Here is a 15,915-nt window from a genome sequence, read left to right as displayed (position 1 = left end):
GGTTAGTTTTGTTTCTAGGGCAGGTGGGGGGTTGGGGAAGGTTTTAGGGCTCAGGCTGGGTGGGGGGTGTTGGGGTTGTTCAGTTTTTAGGGGCAGAGTGGGGGGATCAGGGTAGTTTTGTTTTTAGGGGCGGGGTCGGGTAGTTTTGATTTTGGGGGTGGAGGGTCGAGTACTTTTGTTTTAGGGCTGGTGGGAGCGTCGGTTGTTTATAGGATGAGGGGGCCGGGCAAGGTTTTAGGGCTCGGGTAGTTCCGTTTTTAGGGGTGGGGGGTCAGGGTAATTTTGTTTTTAGGGGCGGGAAAGGGGTGTTGGCTAGTTTTGTTTTTAGGGCGGATGGGGGGTCGAGGTAGTTTAAGTATTAGGGGTGTGGTACTTTTGGGCCTTAGGGTGGGGGGGCATGATAGAACCACTCATGCCATTCCCACACATGCCTTTACTAGGCATGCTTTTGCAATGACAAATCGGTGTAAACGTGTGTGGGAATAACGCTGTGATCGTTCTGACCGCGCTAACGCATGCGCAGTTCCCGCATGTGGTGTTCTATCAGACATTCGGTAGACTCTGATCCTGGTGCAAGTGACAGACTCTGATCCCAGTACGTGATACAGGCTCTGATCTCAGTGCATTCAGTAAACTCTGATCCTGGCCCATGTGATGGACACTGATACCAGTGCATGCAACAGACTCTAATCCCAGTGTGTGACAACCTCTGATCCCAGTGCATGCAATAGACTCTGATCCCAGTGCATGCGATAGACTCTCATCCCGATGTCTGCAATAGACTCTGATTCCAGGGCATGCAGTAGACTGTGATCCCAGTGCATGCGACAGACTGTCATCCCAGTTCATGCAGTAGACTCTGATCCCAGTGTGTGCAACAGACTCTGAAACCAGTGTGTGGTATGAACTCTGATCTCAGTGCATGCGGCAGACTCTGACCCTGGTGCATGTGACGGACTCTGACCCTGGTGCATGTGACGGACTCTGATCCTGGTGCATGCAACAGACTTTGATCCCCCTGCTCAGCGAAATGTAATATGCAGACCAAGAAAACACCAGTTTCTAATGGAGTTATCACTGAGTGTTGGAGACTGTACAGAACCTGTCCCTGCTCCAGTTTCCCATCTAATACCAACATGAAGCAACCTGTTATTAATTATTTTCCTCTCTCTAGACCTTGTTTTTATCCATGAGCTATGGGTGGTTGCAAAGTAGCATTGGCCCTGAGTAATTTTTAGTTGACATAAAAACTAGAGGCATGCGGTTTATCACAAGAGCTGCAACAAATGAGCAAAGGTAGCAAAATTCTATGCAAGTTGACTTGTTGGTGGCTGTGGATATTTGCGATGCTTTCTATACCCCATACTCCCTATTCTCACAATTTTTTAGTCTAATTTTCTGTTTCTTATCCCTTCGAAGGGCGAGTCTTCCTCAAGGATATTACACCAGGTGTCCACATGTATGCCAACGCTTGTGAGTTGCCAGCTTCAGCAGCTAATGCAGGCAGAGACTGAGCGGGCACTGTACAGGGAACGAGAGCCAGAAATTCTGCAAACTATGTAATTCTGAATAAATACACACTTTTGTGTGGGATGTCTGTGTTGAGTTTCTGTTTGCATTGCAGACAGGTTGCTATTGCTTTATGCTGCTCTGATGCATTCAGTGATAACTACAAACAAAAACAGATTGACATTTAGGTGTCCTCTTCCATGGAAAAGGATATTTTTCTGAACAAATCAACCAGTTCACGTTATCTTGTTTTTTTCTTGTTAAAAGTTTTGAAAAAGGTGATACCCTCCATTCCTCTGGAGCTCCAGAAAACGGTAATCATTTCCTTAGTCAGCTCCATGATTGCCAATTGCAACGCTCTTTATTTTGGCTTCCAACAATGTCTGTTGAGAAAACTCTGGTCTCTCCAAAATGCGGCCTCTCCTCTACTTATGAAAATTCCTAAATTTAGCTCTATTCCTCAAGCCATCACTAACCTTCATTGGCTGCCAATCCGTGAGCGGGTTAATTTCAAAGCTTTATGCGTGGCATATAAAGCCCTCCGTGAGGCTGGCCCCCAAATATTTCCAACAGATCTTTCTTTGGCATGTTCCCAGTCCTATCCTTCAGTCCTCCTCAGCCAAAAAGGTGGCTATCCCCAGAAACAATAAGGCTCGCTGGGAGGGCAGAAGCTTCTCCAACTGCAAAGTGTGGAACCCTTTGCCCTTTCAGGTCAGAGCCCAGTCTAACCTATCACAATTTAGAAAACAGCTTAAAACCTGGCTTTTCTCGTGTTAACTTTCTTATTAGGTTCTCTCAGGTGGGGTTTATGGCACACGCTAGTGCCAAGACGCCTTCGAGCATATACGCGCCTTACAAGTTCTTCCTCACAAGTTCTTCCTCACAAACCAATGCATGCAATACTCGATTGTGGCTGCCTTTGCTTGATGACGCAAGATGTAAGGCACAACCAACAAAAAAAAAAAACTGTGAACAAGAAGGCACTTCTTTGTGCTGTCATTGTCCTTGACTCCAGATGCCACCTGCATGGGTCTGAAAATGCCCTCCGTGCCACACCTTATCATCTGGCACCTCGCAAGAGCTTTGAATGTGTGGAAACATCTCCTAAAACAAACTGTAGGGAAAACAGTCTAGAGCACATAGCCAGCAAAGACGCTGAATGTAAAGTATGAAGCTGGAGTCTAGGTAGAATCTGTGTTACAACCTGGCATAAATATTCTGGTTTGTGTTCACATGCGCAGTTTGTTGCACAGAGTGAACATACTTTTACTTGTATCAAACCCAGTAACTGTCTGTTCCTATAGAGCGAACTGAGATTGCGCTGAGCTCAAATAACAGTTATATTTTGGAGTCCATGTTTTTAATTATTTGATCATTATTATTTGCCTTCCCCGGGACTTATCCAAAATGCATCACAAATGTCATAGAAGTCTGGGGTAATCCAGGGTACAGAGAAACCCGTCAAACCCCAAGTAAAACCGTAGCCACGCTCCCGGTTTCTATAGCAACCACGTCTTCGAACACACAAACAGAGCGAGCACAAGTTGCCCTTTTCGTGTTCTTTGCAAAAAAGCAATCAGAAAACGAATATTTCAGGGGTTTTATCTTTTGACTGGCTTTTTCTGACTGTGTTTCTTTGCCTCTGAGAGAGAGAAATGATACGATATTGTGAGCTCGTCTGTCACCAGGCATCCCTCTGTTATTTGAAGAAATATTTGAACGCAGACGCATCAGCATAGCCTGACTGGCTCGGTGGGAGATATTGTTTAGCGTTGCACTGTTGGCGCTTTTCTTTGTGATTTTCTAAAGCACAAAAGAGGGCATGTGTTCGATGATAATACCGTAGAAATGTTGACTCCCTTTGTACAAGCTGCGCATCGCCAATCGTTTCTCGAGCTTGCCAGCACAGTGCAAGACCCCCTCCCCTCCCCCAAAATAGACTCCGGGCCAAACTTACTTGCCTCCCTGGATCACAGCAGGCAGGGGGCTTAGCTACAGTCCATCCATCTCCTTAAATGCCTGGGAGGCATGAAACGCATCTAGCCGCCTGGCTCGCCGCAGAAGCCCGCCGAGAAGATGGTCGACGGTCGACGGTACCCCTTACGCCCCTCCCTCACCTCCCTTACAGATGGCCGTTTGCAACTGACGCGGCGCCGCCACTGTAATACATCACAAAAGTGCCCCACTGGAGCATGCAGCCATCACACTGAGTGCAGTGCACACGGCACTTCTCATGACATACTGGGACCGCATTTTAGATGCATTGAGGCATGGCCAGTAACATGCATGGCTTCCTCCATATAATGGCGCCCAGTTACCAGCCACCCTGGTTTGTAAACGGATTTCTTGCTCACGAGGAGAGCTGGAATGCTGACAACTGTGTCAAGAAGGTTGTCGCGCGGGCTGCTTTCTGACTATTCACTGCCTCTGGTGCAAACCGATTTATTTCCGGTCCCTTCGCAAGTTTTTCCTGCCTTTTCTCACATCTTGACAAAGCGATTTGTTCCTTTGTGCCTCCTGAGTAGTTGTAGGTATCTTCTTGTTTAGAGAGAGTTTGATAACCGTGACAGCAGGGGGCCTAATCCTGACGTCTCCTCCTGACCACATTGTATGATTCTGGCCAAATTACTATCTCTCTCCGTACTGTGGTGTCATTATCCATTGTACAAGGGGGGGCCTCGAAAGAGGCCAACCAAGGGCGTAGCTTCAGCACTAAGTTTGGGTGTGGGGTGCGATCTTCAAAATTTCCAACAATCACGCGTGTTAAAAGTTATGATATGAGAAGCATCGGGACATAATAGTCGACACTCACTTATTAGTGTAAAAGGCCATTTATTAGGACAGGATTGCAAACATAACATAACATTGATATCCACTGTAACTTCAACTTATCGACCTTTCAACCTCCCCCTTTGAACTCTCCCCATTCTTCCTTTTTACTTCATTCCTCCAATCTTGCCTCCGTTCCAGCATCCACATGCATTCCCCCACAAATCCCTCTTTTCCTTCCGTCCCCTGCCTGTCTCGGGCATCCCCCACTCTGTCATCCTTCACCTGTTTCTTCTTCTCCCCGTGGAAGGGTGGCCAGGCCCGCATCTGGCTCTCCACCCTCCCCCATCTACTGCTACCACTGTGCAAACCTGCCCCAACTCTGGCATGCTCCCCCCTTTGCTCTTGCCCCATCACCCTAGCCCCCATTCACTTTACCTTATTCCCTATGTAGGGCGGGTGGGTGGCCAACTTCATGACAGCGCGGCAGGCTGTCGCGGAAGAGGCCGTCCCCCTAATCCCATTCCTCCTATATACTCCCACCATTAGACCCTCCCCCCACCTAGCCCCAGCCAATCCCTGTCCTGGTGTGTCACTTCCTGTCCCGAATGCCCCCGTGGAGAGACTAGACTGCGTCTGCTCTCCACGGGTCCCTACATCGGGACATAATAGTCGACACTCACTTATTAGTGTAAAAGGCCATTTATTAGGACAGGATTGCAAACATAACATAACATTGATATCCACTGTAACTTCAACTTATCGACCTTTCAACCTCCCCCTTTGAACTCTCCCCATTCTTCCTTTTTACTTCATTCCTCCAATCTTGCCTCCGTTCCAGCATCCACATGCATTCCCCCACAAATCCCTCTTTTCCTTCCGTCCCCTGCCTGTCTCGGGCATCCCCCACTCTGTCATCCTTCACCTGTTTCTTCTTCTCCCCGTGGAAGGGTGGCCAGGCCCGCATCTGGCTCTCCACCCTCCCCCATCTACTGCCACCCAGCAGAAACCCCTCTTGGGCGTTTTGCTGCCCCACCAGCGAACCCACAGTAACACTGCAACCTTAAGCCGTTCAGCTCATCATTTTCTTTTCTTTTTTTTTTTTTTTTTTTTTTTTTTGTTGATTTTGACACATTACCATAATGTAATATGCATTCCCCGTCTTCAGAAAAAATGCACCCGTCATCTGTGGAGTGCCCGCTTCCTTCACCATAAATGCCCTTGCATTCCATCACTCATGTAATGAATCCCAACCAAAAACCTTCATAGCCAGATTGATCTTCCTCCAAGCCCCTTTCGTGGGTATGTTTCATTGCCCCTCACCATCTTCTTTTGAGGACCGCTTAGTCCAGACAACACAAATTCCATGCCCATTCTGGGCAACATACGCTATGCCCCGTTGCATGTGTTGCCGTAGGGTGAGCCCCAGGGAGCCGTACCAGGCCATTATCCCCAGGTGTAACCAAATTGTCCATACAGCCCCCATGTTGGCCTAATAGGCATCCAAGGAATGCAAGCTTCCCCACTCCATGTTGCTCTTTCCTCCCACAAAAATGTTGTGATGGCCACCCCAAAGGTCCAGCAAACCTCTGTAAAGTTGCCCCTCTGCATATATCCCCTCTCGCACATGACTGATGATGCTCAATGCAATGGAACCACGTCCGCTTACCCGGGGCCACTTATGTATCCTGCAAAGAAAACATAGTTTAATGGTGGACTAATCTGCAAAGAAGCACCATAGTTTAAAGGTAGACTATCACAAACCCCCCCCCTCTGCTTCCGCTACCATGCCCTTATACCTCTTGCCTTGACTCTCACTGCTCATGCCCCCCACCTGACGGACACTGCGTTTTACCACCACCCCAACCCACCAGAAGGAAAACCAGTGCCAACCTAAACTGTCTGCCACCGTGGCTGCTCCACATAAATGAAAAAACACGCAGACAATTGGCCTACTGCCTAACCCAGACAATGCCACCCTCAAGACCGCCATCAAATGGAAATGCATAATATATTTCCCCTTTTGCCCGACAAACAGCTTCCTTCCCTCACGTCACCCTGTGCGTCCCGAAACTGTCCCCCATTCACATACCAGCCATGCTGCTGCAACTCCCTCTGTGCTCCCCATGTCTGCTTCCCTGGCCCCCCATTTATTATTATATTATTATTTTATTTTATTTTTTTAAATATATATATATATATATATATATATATATATATACCAAAAATACCAATTATCCCGCCAACCGCCACTCAACTAACCCCCCCCACACCTGCTAACCGACTTCCCTCCAATCGTCAACTCCTAAACTCCCATATGAGCCCCAAACCTATCTACCCTGCCGAAGCTGACCATGCCACTTCCAGTGCACCCAACCAGCATATTGGCAATACGTACAATTTCAAACCGGTGGACAAACGCAATAAACCTTGTTCACCGCTGTTCCCTACCCCAGGTCCTTTCTTTTTTTTTTTTTTTTTTAAACCCCATCAACCTTTCCACAATATCGTTCTCAACGGGATAGCATTGTAAACCAAAATGCCCATGGAAAACACCTGTCCACTTGTCCACCCTTGTGACGTGCGGGAAACCCTTCCAACCCCAAGACAAAACCACGTAAACCCTCCCTTTCCAAGTACGGCTCAGCAGTCCCCAAATTGCCCCGTCACAAACCTACCAAATCTGAAAAACCAACCATGTCAAGCGGGAAACTTCTCTGCATGGGTGGGGCTAACGACCCTTCGGCCCGCTTAATGACCATCCACGCCCCTGTTCCCAAAAATTCCTCCAGAAACCTTGACCTGCCTTCGTTCTTGCTTGAGCCAGGCTTCCAAAATTATTGCCACCTCCAACGATCCAGTGCATCGGCAGCTAAACGCGCGCTGCCTTGAAAATTTTGTGGAGCAAAGCCCTGAAGCATGCAGAAAATACCACCGCAGATGCAGCACCCTAAAGTCCCTTGCCCTCTGTCAGTTCAACAAAAAACACTACCTTCAGATTGCACACATGTGCTGATGGTTCGAGTGGCCAACCTCTCTCCCCATTCTGTCCAAACCACAAACAGTGAAAAAACTTCTAGAACACCATACTCCTGTCTTAACAAATTTGGTTCCAGCCGTATTGCCGTGCTGTACCGTACATCCCCAAAATTGGCCAACACCCAAGCAGCCCCTGTCGCATCAGGCAATATCCGCACCTGCCATACAGTACCTGTTTTCGCCAAAAACCCTGTATACCCTGTGTAAAACCATGCTAGAAACGTGTTCCACACCCGTATACCCTTCCTCCGGCCCCTTAGGAAATTAAAGTATGCACCCGGCATCTCAACAAATCCCACCCAGCTGCCACGTACCTTGTCCCCCCCATGCGCATATAATTTGATCGCAGTAATTCCTTACACCGCATAGTGCCCAGAAAAATCCCTGCCATGCCTCGTGGCATCTTGCCGTGAAGGCCACTGTGTCCAGTTTGATTCTCCATTGCCAGTACCCCCCCTGGTACCCTCTGTCTGCCATGGAGCCAACAGAAACACCACTCCCTTTTGTGAGCTGCTTGAAAACCTGCAAATCTCAAGCCCCCAACCCCAAAACCGTGTCCATCCCTCAAAGAGAAATCATTTCACCAGTGCAGCCCCGACCGGTGTCCACTCCCCTTGTGAAAGGAAACCAATCAGAAATGAACCAAAGGCTGCCGAGAAAGGACAGTGGATTACACATTCCATGAGCACTCCTGCCCCCTATATTTCCCCCCCCCCCCAATAGCAATTCTCAGCACTGTAACAGTATCTCCCCATAAGTATTCAAATCGACAGTCGCTTCAACTGTCGCCTTCAGCCCATTCATCGCCTCTGCCACACCCCAAAATGAGCCGATTAGCCTCATCCGCTAGCGCATGTACCACCTGCGTCTCCACCCAGATGATGAAATCATTCACCAACGCCTTCCCCATCCATGACGGGTGTGTACAAATCTGAAGTACCACTTTTCGTGAGGGAAACCACACAACCCACTGCCTCACTTGCATGTTCCCAAGTTTTCCCTTTGACCTTTCTTTGTGCACTCCGTCATTTCCGAAACTGCCACTTCTGGTGCAGACCGCAATTTGTCAGCCCCAGCGTCAAAAACTCGGGCCCCAGTGACCCAAACTGAAATGATGTTGATGACCCCCATTCAGCTAGTGCGCCAGGACCATACCCATGCATCCATTTTTATATATATTATTTTTATTTTAATTGTTCAATGTAATTTAATGTTTTTTTGTTTTTTGTTTTTTTTTTGTTTCCTGGGAAGCAGCCCGCAACATCAACGCCTTCCTGTTTCCCCGCAACCTCATCTTTAGCTTACTCCACAAAATGAAAAACCAAAAACTTTGTCCAACCCCTGCACAAGAGCTTTAACCTGTGTCCCCTTCTCTGTCTCCTCACCTTCAGTCTCCCTTACCGATATCGTCTCTCCCTCCCCACTCGTAACTCTTTACTCTTGGGCCACTACCCCCTTCCTGGCGCTCCACCTGTGTTGCACCTATACCGAGGCACTCCGTGTATGGAGTAATCCCCCATCCCAATATGCCATGCAGTGCACCGTAGCTACCCAGCAAAGTATCACACTGGACCCCCAATTCACCATACCTGGCACCACTGTGCGCCTGCTCCAGTGTCCACCATTGCCTTGCAATCGCGATTCTCGTTGCGAAAAAATTCCTTATTTCCATCTTGGCATTCTGCAAAACATTAACTGACAAAAGGGGGGGGGGTCACGCCGCACCTGCGCCCCTTCCCCTTCCCGCTTCAAAGTCCCACGTACTCATGAATCTCCCTTTCCTCTCAACCTCTACACCACCTCAAAATGAATTGCCCCACATCATCGTCTTTCCCACACACGTGTCCCTAGCACCTTCAGAAAATACGTCAAGCACTCACTCCCCAGCTCCTTACCCCTGATGGCGTGTGCCATATGTGTGGTGTCCACGTTCCCACGTTGTAGAGAAGGCCGCCGGTGACCCCTCTAGTGCTTCGGGCCAACGTCCGAGGGCCGTGTTGCGCCCCGTTGGTTTCGCCACCTTTCTGCCAGCCTCCACAGCTGACTTCGATTCTCGTCGACTTGCATGGCCGTGTGCGCCATGCACTACCTGCGCGCTGCCTGCCCCCTTGGCCGCTCCAGCCATCTGCCCCTTCCTAAGATCCTCATGCGGCACCCCCTCCTACTACTCCGACTAATTCAGGCCCTCTTGACCAAGGCGCCAGCGTCCCCCCTTTCCTTGTCCTGTCCACTAGCCCCCTGCCGCCCCCGGCTACCCGAGCCCACCTCCCTACTGTCTCCGATGTCCCCTGCCAGCCACGCAGATCATTGCCTTCACCCTCCCGAGGGGGACGAGGGGTGGGGGTGGGGGGGGGCCACCGCCACAGTTGCCGCTGTCCCCGCCACACCACTCCCCCCCGCCCGCTGTCATGCTCAACCAGAGGGGGGGGACCTGCACCGGGGTGCACCCCAAACCATCTCCTTTGGTACCCCCTGGGGGGGGGAAACACAAACCCCACTATGCCTCTCCTCTCTACCTTTACATGCCCTTACAGCCTGCGTATTAACGGGTAACCTCTCTCCCCAGTTCCCCAGCTTCCCACCTCCCCCCACCACCAATAAAAGTTGAGACTGGGCAGGGCCCTGCTAGTTCCCCCCCCCCCCCCCCCCCCCACCCCACCCCGTCCGCTCCCAACCTCTGGGCCCTACTCCGCGTGAATGGGCTATCCCCGCCCTGCCGAAAAAACGCCCTGCCTGGCCGGCCTGCCTGGCCAGGAAAGAACAACATGCGGTGTGCAAATTTGTGAAAAAACAGGTGGGGGTGAATAGCCACACCCGCCCCACAGAAAACCGATTGTTCCCGCACCTGAGCCGCGGACGACGCGCAGTACAGCCGCCTCTCCGCCTTGCGCTGCGCCATGTTTCCAGTGCTCCTTGTCCCCCGAGGCCCGGCCCACAAAACAGGCCTGGGCAAATTTGCCTGGCTGGCCAGGCGACATCGCGGGGCACGGCCCGCGCAGCCCCCACTCACCGCGAGTTCCTCCAAGAACCTAGTAATCCACCCCCTACCTTTACAATATTGAACAAGAAAAAACCCCCACAGCCAACTTCATGACAGCGCGGCAGGCTGTCGCGGAAGAGGCCGTCCCCCTAATCCCATTCCTCCTATATACTCCCACCATTAGACCCTCCCCCCACCTAGCCCCAGCCAATCCCTGTCCTGGTGTGTCACTTCCTGTCCCGAATGCCCCCGTGGAGAGACTAGACTGCGTCTGCTCTCCACGGGTCCCTACAGGGCCCGAGGGGGGCTTACGCGCAGTAGTACGGGAGGGGAGTGCAGATTGCTAGGAGTACTTGAAAATAAATATTATGTTATTTAATAATTTTCAGACCTTTTAAAAAGAGACGGTAGTTCGCGCGTATGTTTTGTCTGTGTACAAACCCCAAGTGAAATCCGACGACACCTCACAATACCCGACTTGTAGCACCTGTACCCAGCAGGATACATTTATCAGGGGGTGTAACACCCAAAACCCCCCTCTGAAGCTACATCACTGAGGCTAACCCCAAGTGCTATGCCCTATACCAAAAGGGAAATATCTAGTAGGTATGTACATTTGTTTATGCATTATCTACATTGTACACATATGCAAATGTTCATTGGTCCAAAGCAAGGTGATGGGCAAGTGAGTGAAACATTTCAACCGAGGATGCAGGTAAGGTGCAAGACAAAGAACGTGAGACATTTACCGTTTTGTTATTCCACAGGTTCTTGCAACTAATCAGTTACTACTGTCTGTGTATAGAAACATTGCCTCGTTTTGAGATGCTGCAGCAATTGATTTTTCTGCTTTGTCATTCGGTTTGGAAGTAGGGATGAAAATCAAAATTAATGGTGTGTTCTTTCGCCTGACATTAAGCTGTATGGTTTCTGGTTAAGAATGATTTGCCAGAACTCTTTCCCTTTGAGGTGTCCATCAATGGTCACTGCCCCTGGATGGTACAGAGCTGGTTGGAATACGTTCCTGTCAAGATAGACAAGTTGAAGTTATCCCTCCCTGGAGTATAACTCCTTTACCATCCTGTAGACTCGGTGATTTTTTATCTTCAGCTGCTATTTTTCAAGGAACTATTTTTTATGTTATTAGCATTGCATGTGATTGAATTTGTTTTGTTCCTCTCTTCACTGTGTGCGTTCTTTGTTTTGCATAGCCCCCTCAACTATTCGGCCTCATGCCATGTGCTGTGTGTTGCTCCCTCCTTCTCCCAGACTTTTTAAAAATATTTGTTTTATTTTCCCCCATTTCAAGTTTATTCGTTGATTCCACATCCACTTCCCATTGCTTCCCTCAACTCTTCCGCTCCATACACTTCTTCATTGCTCTCCAACCCCAAAAAGTCCTTAAACTTTTTTTTGCTCTAGTTTTAAAAACATGCTTTTGCTCAAGTAAACATTATTTTGTTTTTGTTTCCCACTCCAAGAGGAGTTAGTCATCTTGGAACAGACCTGACCACCGACTGCATCATGACACGTGCACTTTCACATTATCACACCTATTTATATGTTACCAGTGGTGCACAGCATCGCCAAAATTATTTATTTTTGCTGATGCTACACAGCATCGCCAAAATAGAGTGGCAAAGCCAATGGGTCTGAAAGAGAGGTCTTTTGGCTTTGCCGTTGCTTGTGTATTATGGCACAGCATAAATTATGAATTTCATTGTGTGGTGAATTATGTGTATTCCGGAGTTCATAGGCCTTAAAAAAAATATAAGCTAAATCCCTCTACAGCAGTGTGAGCCTCCTTTCACCATCTGGTGATGTGTTGCAAGTCAGCTTAGGGCTTGAAAGTCAGTGGTGAAAGGATTCTAAAATCCATGGTGTCTCCATATAGTCTAAGATTTGTGTCAGTGCAAACGTACTCGCTTAAAAGACAGACAGCAAAACCATGTGGCATGAAGGAGTACCCCGAGGGTGAGGGGTCAAAAAGACAGGGACTTTTTTCGTGTATAGTTTGTTTTCTGTGACCCAACCATTGATAAAGGACCCACAAGGTACACTGCTGTGCCAGTGGGCACCCAGCAATTTACATGCTTGGATGGTGTTCCCACGCTCTAAAATAAATTGTGAGGGACATTTTAGGGCTGGAATCTGGACTTTGTGAGACCCATAGCAGTATGGGATGCAATACTCCAGGATATCCGACAGACAACTTGGTAACTCTGTACTAAACAGGACAGGTGAGCTGAGAGGGGAAAGTACCAACGACCAAACTATATGGGGCTGATTCATGAAGGTAAACTTACACCTTGTAGTAAGTTAACCTATGGTTTGGTATTCTCAAACTGCGAATGTAGTTCTGCTACAAGTAATCCTATTACCTCGAAGACTCCGCACTCGATAAGGCACTGTGTGATTTCTGCCCTGAAGCCACACTTGTGACTTTTTTTTGCCACAAGGTCTCCATTGTCAGCTGAAGACCATAGAGTGCATTACACAGCTGAGCCACAGATCGCCCAGGTATTTGCACCCAATAAATAATTGGCATCAGTGGAGTTTAAATTCTATTTGTTGTTGTTTTTTATGCAGCATTTCCCGAAAGGACAGTTTGATTTATTTCCCTTTTTCTCATGAATTGTTAAAATTGTGTGTAAAAGCATTTAATCTTCCCCTTTTGCAATTTGTCTGTACAAAGGGAGGGGCGGTGTGAGGGGTAAATGCTCCCTTAATAGTATTGCTTTATAGAGAAACCTGCTGATTGTAGCAGGGCTGTGGAATTGAATAGCTCCTAATGCAGGGAACGGTGAAAGCAGTCGCCCAGCCCAGTGGATTTACAGAGCAGCACAAGAATAATATCTTGGTTTTAACGAGGCTCTTAACACGTGGGCCATCAGCGGAGCCATAGCTGATGAGATGGAGAAGAGGGTGAAAGTTGGCTGAAAGCATTATATGCAGAGTGCACTGTTCTCGTCTGAACCCCGGGCATAGCTGTATTTTATTCTTATTCATTATTGCCGTTTTATATAGTGCGTACTGGAGACGATGGTTTCAGGGCACTGTACAACGAACAAAGAAACCAGTAGCCTAGTGTACATGCCAAAGAAAGACATCTCCCCCTAATTACCACAGAAATAAACATATACTATTTACATGTGAGAAAAAGCAAGGCACACAACAGACAGTGATGAATGGTTGAATCATTCCTGTTTACACTGGGATAGCCAAGATTGGCATGAGATAATATAGTAGGTTCATCAAGACATCTATCTACAAAAGGATCCCAGACACAGACTAGATCAGGAGGACTGGCACAGTCTCAGGTAGGGGAGTGAAGCACGGGGTTCTGTACCAAGGGTTTGGTAGGTTTCTCTGCTATTTTGAGGTTCTGCTCTAAATGGCTGTGTGCATGATGCAGGCTGTTTTGAATATTCATCTTGCTTCCTTAGTTATCCAAATGAGGGTGGACAAGATAGGAGTGATCCTGATATAAATCTTGCAGCAGCATTGGGGGATTCTGTTAGAGGCACAGGGTGAAATTTGGGACAGCTGCTGAGAAGTGTGTTTCCAAAGTCTAGTCTGGATGTGATAAAGGATTGAACCAGCAGTTTAGAGTCAGGGTTAGGAATTACAAGTTTGACGTTTGAAAACATTTTGAGATGAAGATCTGCCCTTTTCGTGGCGGGATTTATGTGTGTCAGTAGAGAGAGTATGAGTATTTCATGTAAAGTTTTTTGTCCTTGGCTTAAAGGTGGTAGGAAAGGTTTGACTGGTTCAGGATTTCAGTTAGTGGTTCTACGTATGGATTGAACATAGTAGGAGATAATATTGAAGCCCTTGAGTTACTTGCTGTATCTGATAGTGACCTCTTGAGTTTGATTCAGTGCAAGTGATTATTCAGTTATGACGAGAACCAAGTTGTGAACTTTACCTCTGAGCCTCAATTTCTTCTCAAGAATGTCGAGAAGGAGTTTGTGATGTACTCTGTTGAATGCTGCAGTCATGTGTAGCAGGATAAAGAGGCAGGTACTCCCTCTATGTAGGAGGCAATGAGCATCATCCATGAGTTGCAGAATAACTGTGTCTGTATTACATCCCTTTCTGAATTTTGACTGATGGATGCCTCTAAGGAAAATACCTCTGTTTATGATGTTAAATGCAATGGACTACTGCCAGTACTTTTGAGTGCATCATGATCTACCCAGTAAGTGTATGTGTGTCACTCATTCAGTGCTACATATTTTTTTTTTTTTTGGGGGGGGGTAGGGGGCTCCATCAACATCTATAGCCATTCTTGTGGTAAAAGTAGTTTTTCGATTGTCTGGGACAATCACAAGGAGCATAGAGGATGCTAGCGGGGTTCTTCTGATTTGCTGGTCCTGTCTTTCTCTCTAGAAAGGCTTTCCTGTAGTTTTCTTCCTTCACCCCAGTGACACTTTCAGGACAGCAATTCATTCACTTATGGGTGATCCAGATTTCTACTCTAGATATGTGAATCACAGTGGGGCTGATTGTAGGAGGCTCGTCCTGCCTTCCTTGGGTAGTCAGACCTGGCACAGGTACTAAGGAAAGGATAAAAAAAGTAAGAGAAAGGTTTATGTTGAATGCAAAGTGTCACAGAACAATCCAGGCCACAATGAAAGGATGAATGAACAGTACACTGCGGAGATGTAAACCCGGCACAACTGGCTAACTAAGTGGTTCTTAATTACTTCAGCATTCTAAAGAAACTAGAGAATCTCAACATACTGTGCATACATTTCCGGATTGTGAATGGGTACTAGTGAGTCAAACATGTAAACAAAGTGCAAAAGGGCACAGCGGTTCATGTTTTCAATCACAAATAAATTGGTATTTTCCACAGATACAGTTTTGATACTCCTTTACCACATGCCTACTTTTACTATTTCGAGCAGTAGATTGCAATCAAAATAAATGAGAATCTGAGCTTGATAATGACTTTAAGGATGCAGGTGCACTGCAAAGCCAGACAATGGAGCTATTCATTGAGGAGTCCGCTTTTGATTCGGAGACATGTGGTCGGGGAAAGTAAACAAGGCCTGCCGTTGCCACCAGCTCCGTCTGGGTGCAGTCGGCACACATCTGAGGCCATGTGTCTTCTCCTTTGGAACTGTTTCTGTAAACAAAGAAAGAGCTGTTGAAGGGCCCACTCTACGTGATTGTTTTGTATCCTCTGAATGCGTTCCTTGCCTCGGTCTGGCACGCCGCGCAGAGCAGTGTGGGGAGATTGACAAGTGCTGGAAGCAGTTACGGTATGTGGTGCACCTGATATCTAATTACTCTTGCTTTCACCTTTCCTCCTCCCATAGGTCCCTGGAAAAGGTCCGGAGGGAGGTTCTCACGGTATGCGTCTCGATGGCATGGAGCGCCAGTATGCATCATTACCCAGGTACCATGCGGGGAGTGGATAGCATGCTGGGCTGGGGTGTGGAGGGGAGCAGCTGGGATTTGCTGATTCACACATCAGTTCTGTTGTAGTTTATGGTGCTGTTGTATCTCCTTTGTGAGCGTTTGGGGAGTCTCCTTTACAGGTGGGTGACGTAGGAGCTGCACTGCAAAACACCCTGACAGCCAAGCCTGTCTCTTCCGGTTATCCTGAC

At 47.9% G+C, this 15,915-nt stretch overlaps 1 protein-coding gene across 2 annotated transcripts in view; it reads left to right on the top strand.

Moving 5' to 3' along the window:
• The window catches only part of PARD3B (par-3 family cell polarity regulator beta), a 2,030,765-nt gene that overhangs the window by 1,885,351 nt on the left and 129,499 nt on the right, over positions 1-15,915 (top strand). For both annotated transcript variants that reach the window (XM_069225990.1, XM_069225989.1), the window contains one exon: positions 15,625-15,704. In XM_069225990.1, the coding sequence (XP_069082091.1) occupies positions 15,625-15,704 (80 nt within the window). The remainder of the gene's footprint in view (positions 1-15,624; positions 15,705-15,915) is intronic.

This window comes from Pleurodeles waltl, chromosome 3_1, assembly GCF_031143425.1.
Source record: "Pleurodeles waltl isolate 20211129_DDA chromosome 3_1, aPleWal1.hap1.20221129, whole genome shotgun sequence".
NCBI lineage: Eukaryota > Metazoa > Chordata > Amphibia > Caudata > Salamandridae > Pleurodeles > Pleurodeles waltl.
This window is presented reverse-complemented; position numbering and strand designations above follow the sequence as displayed.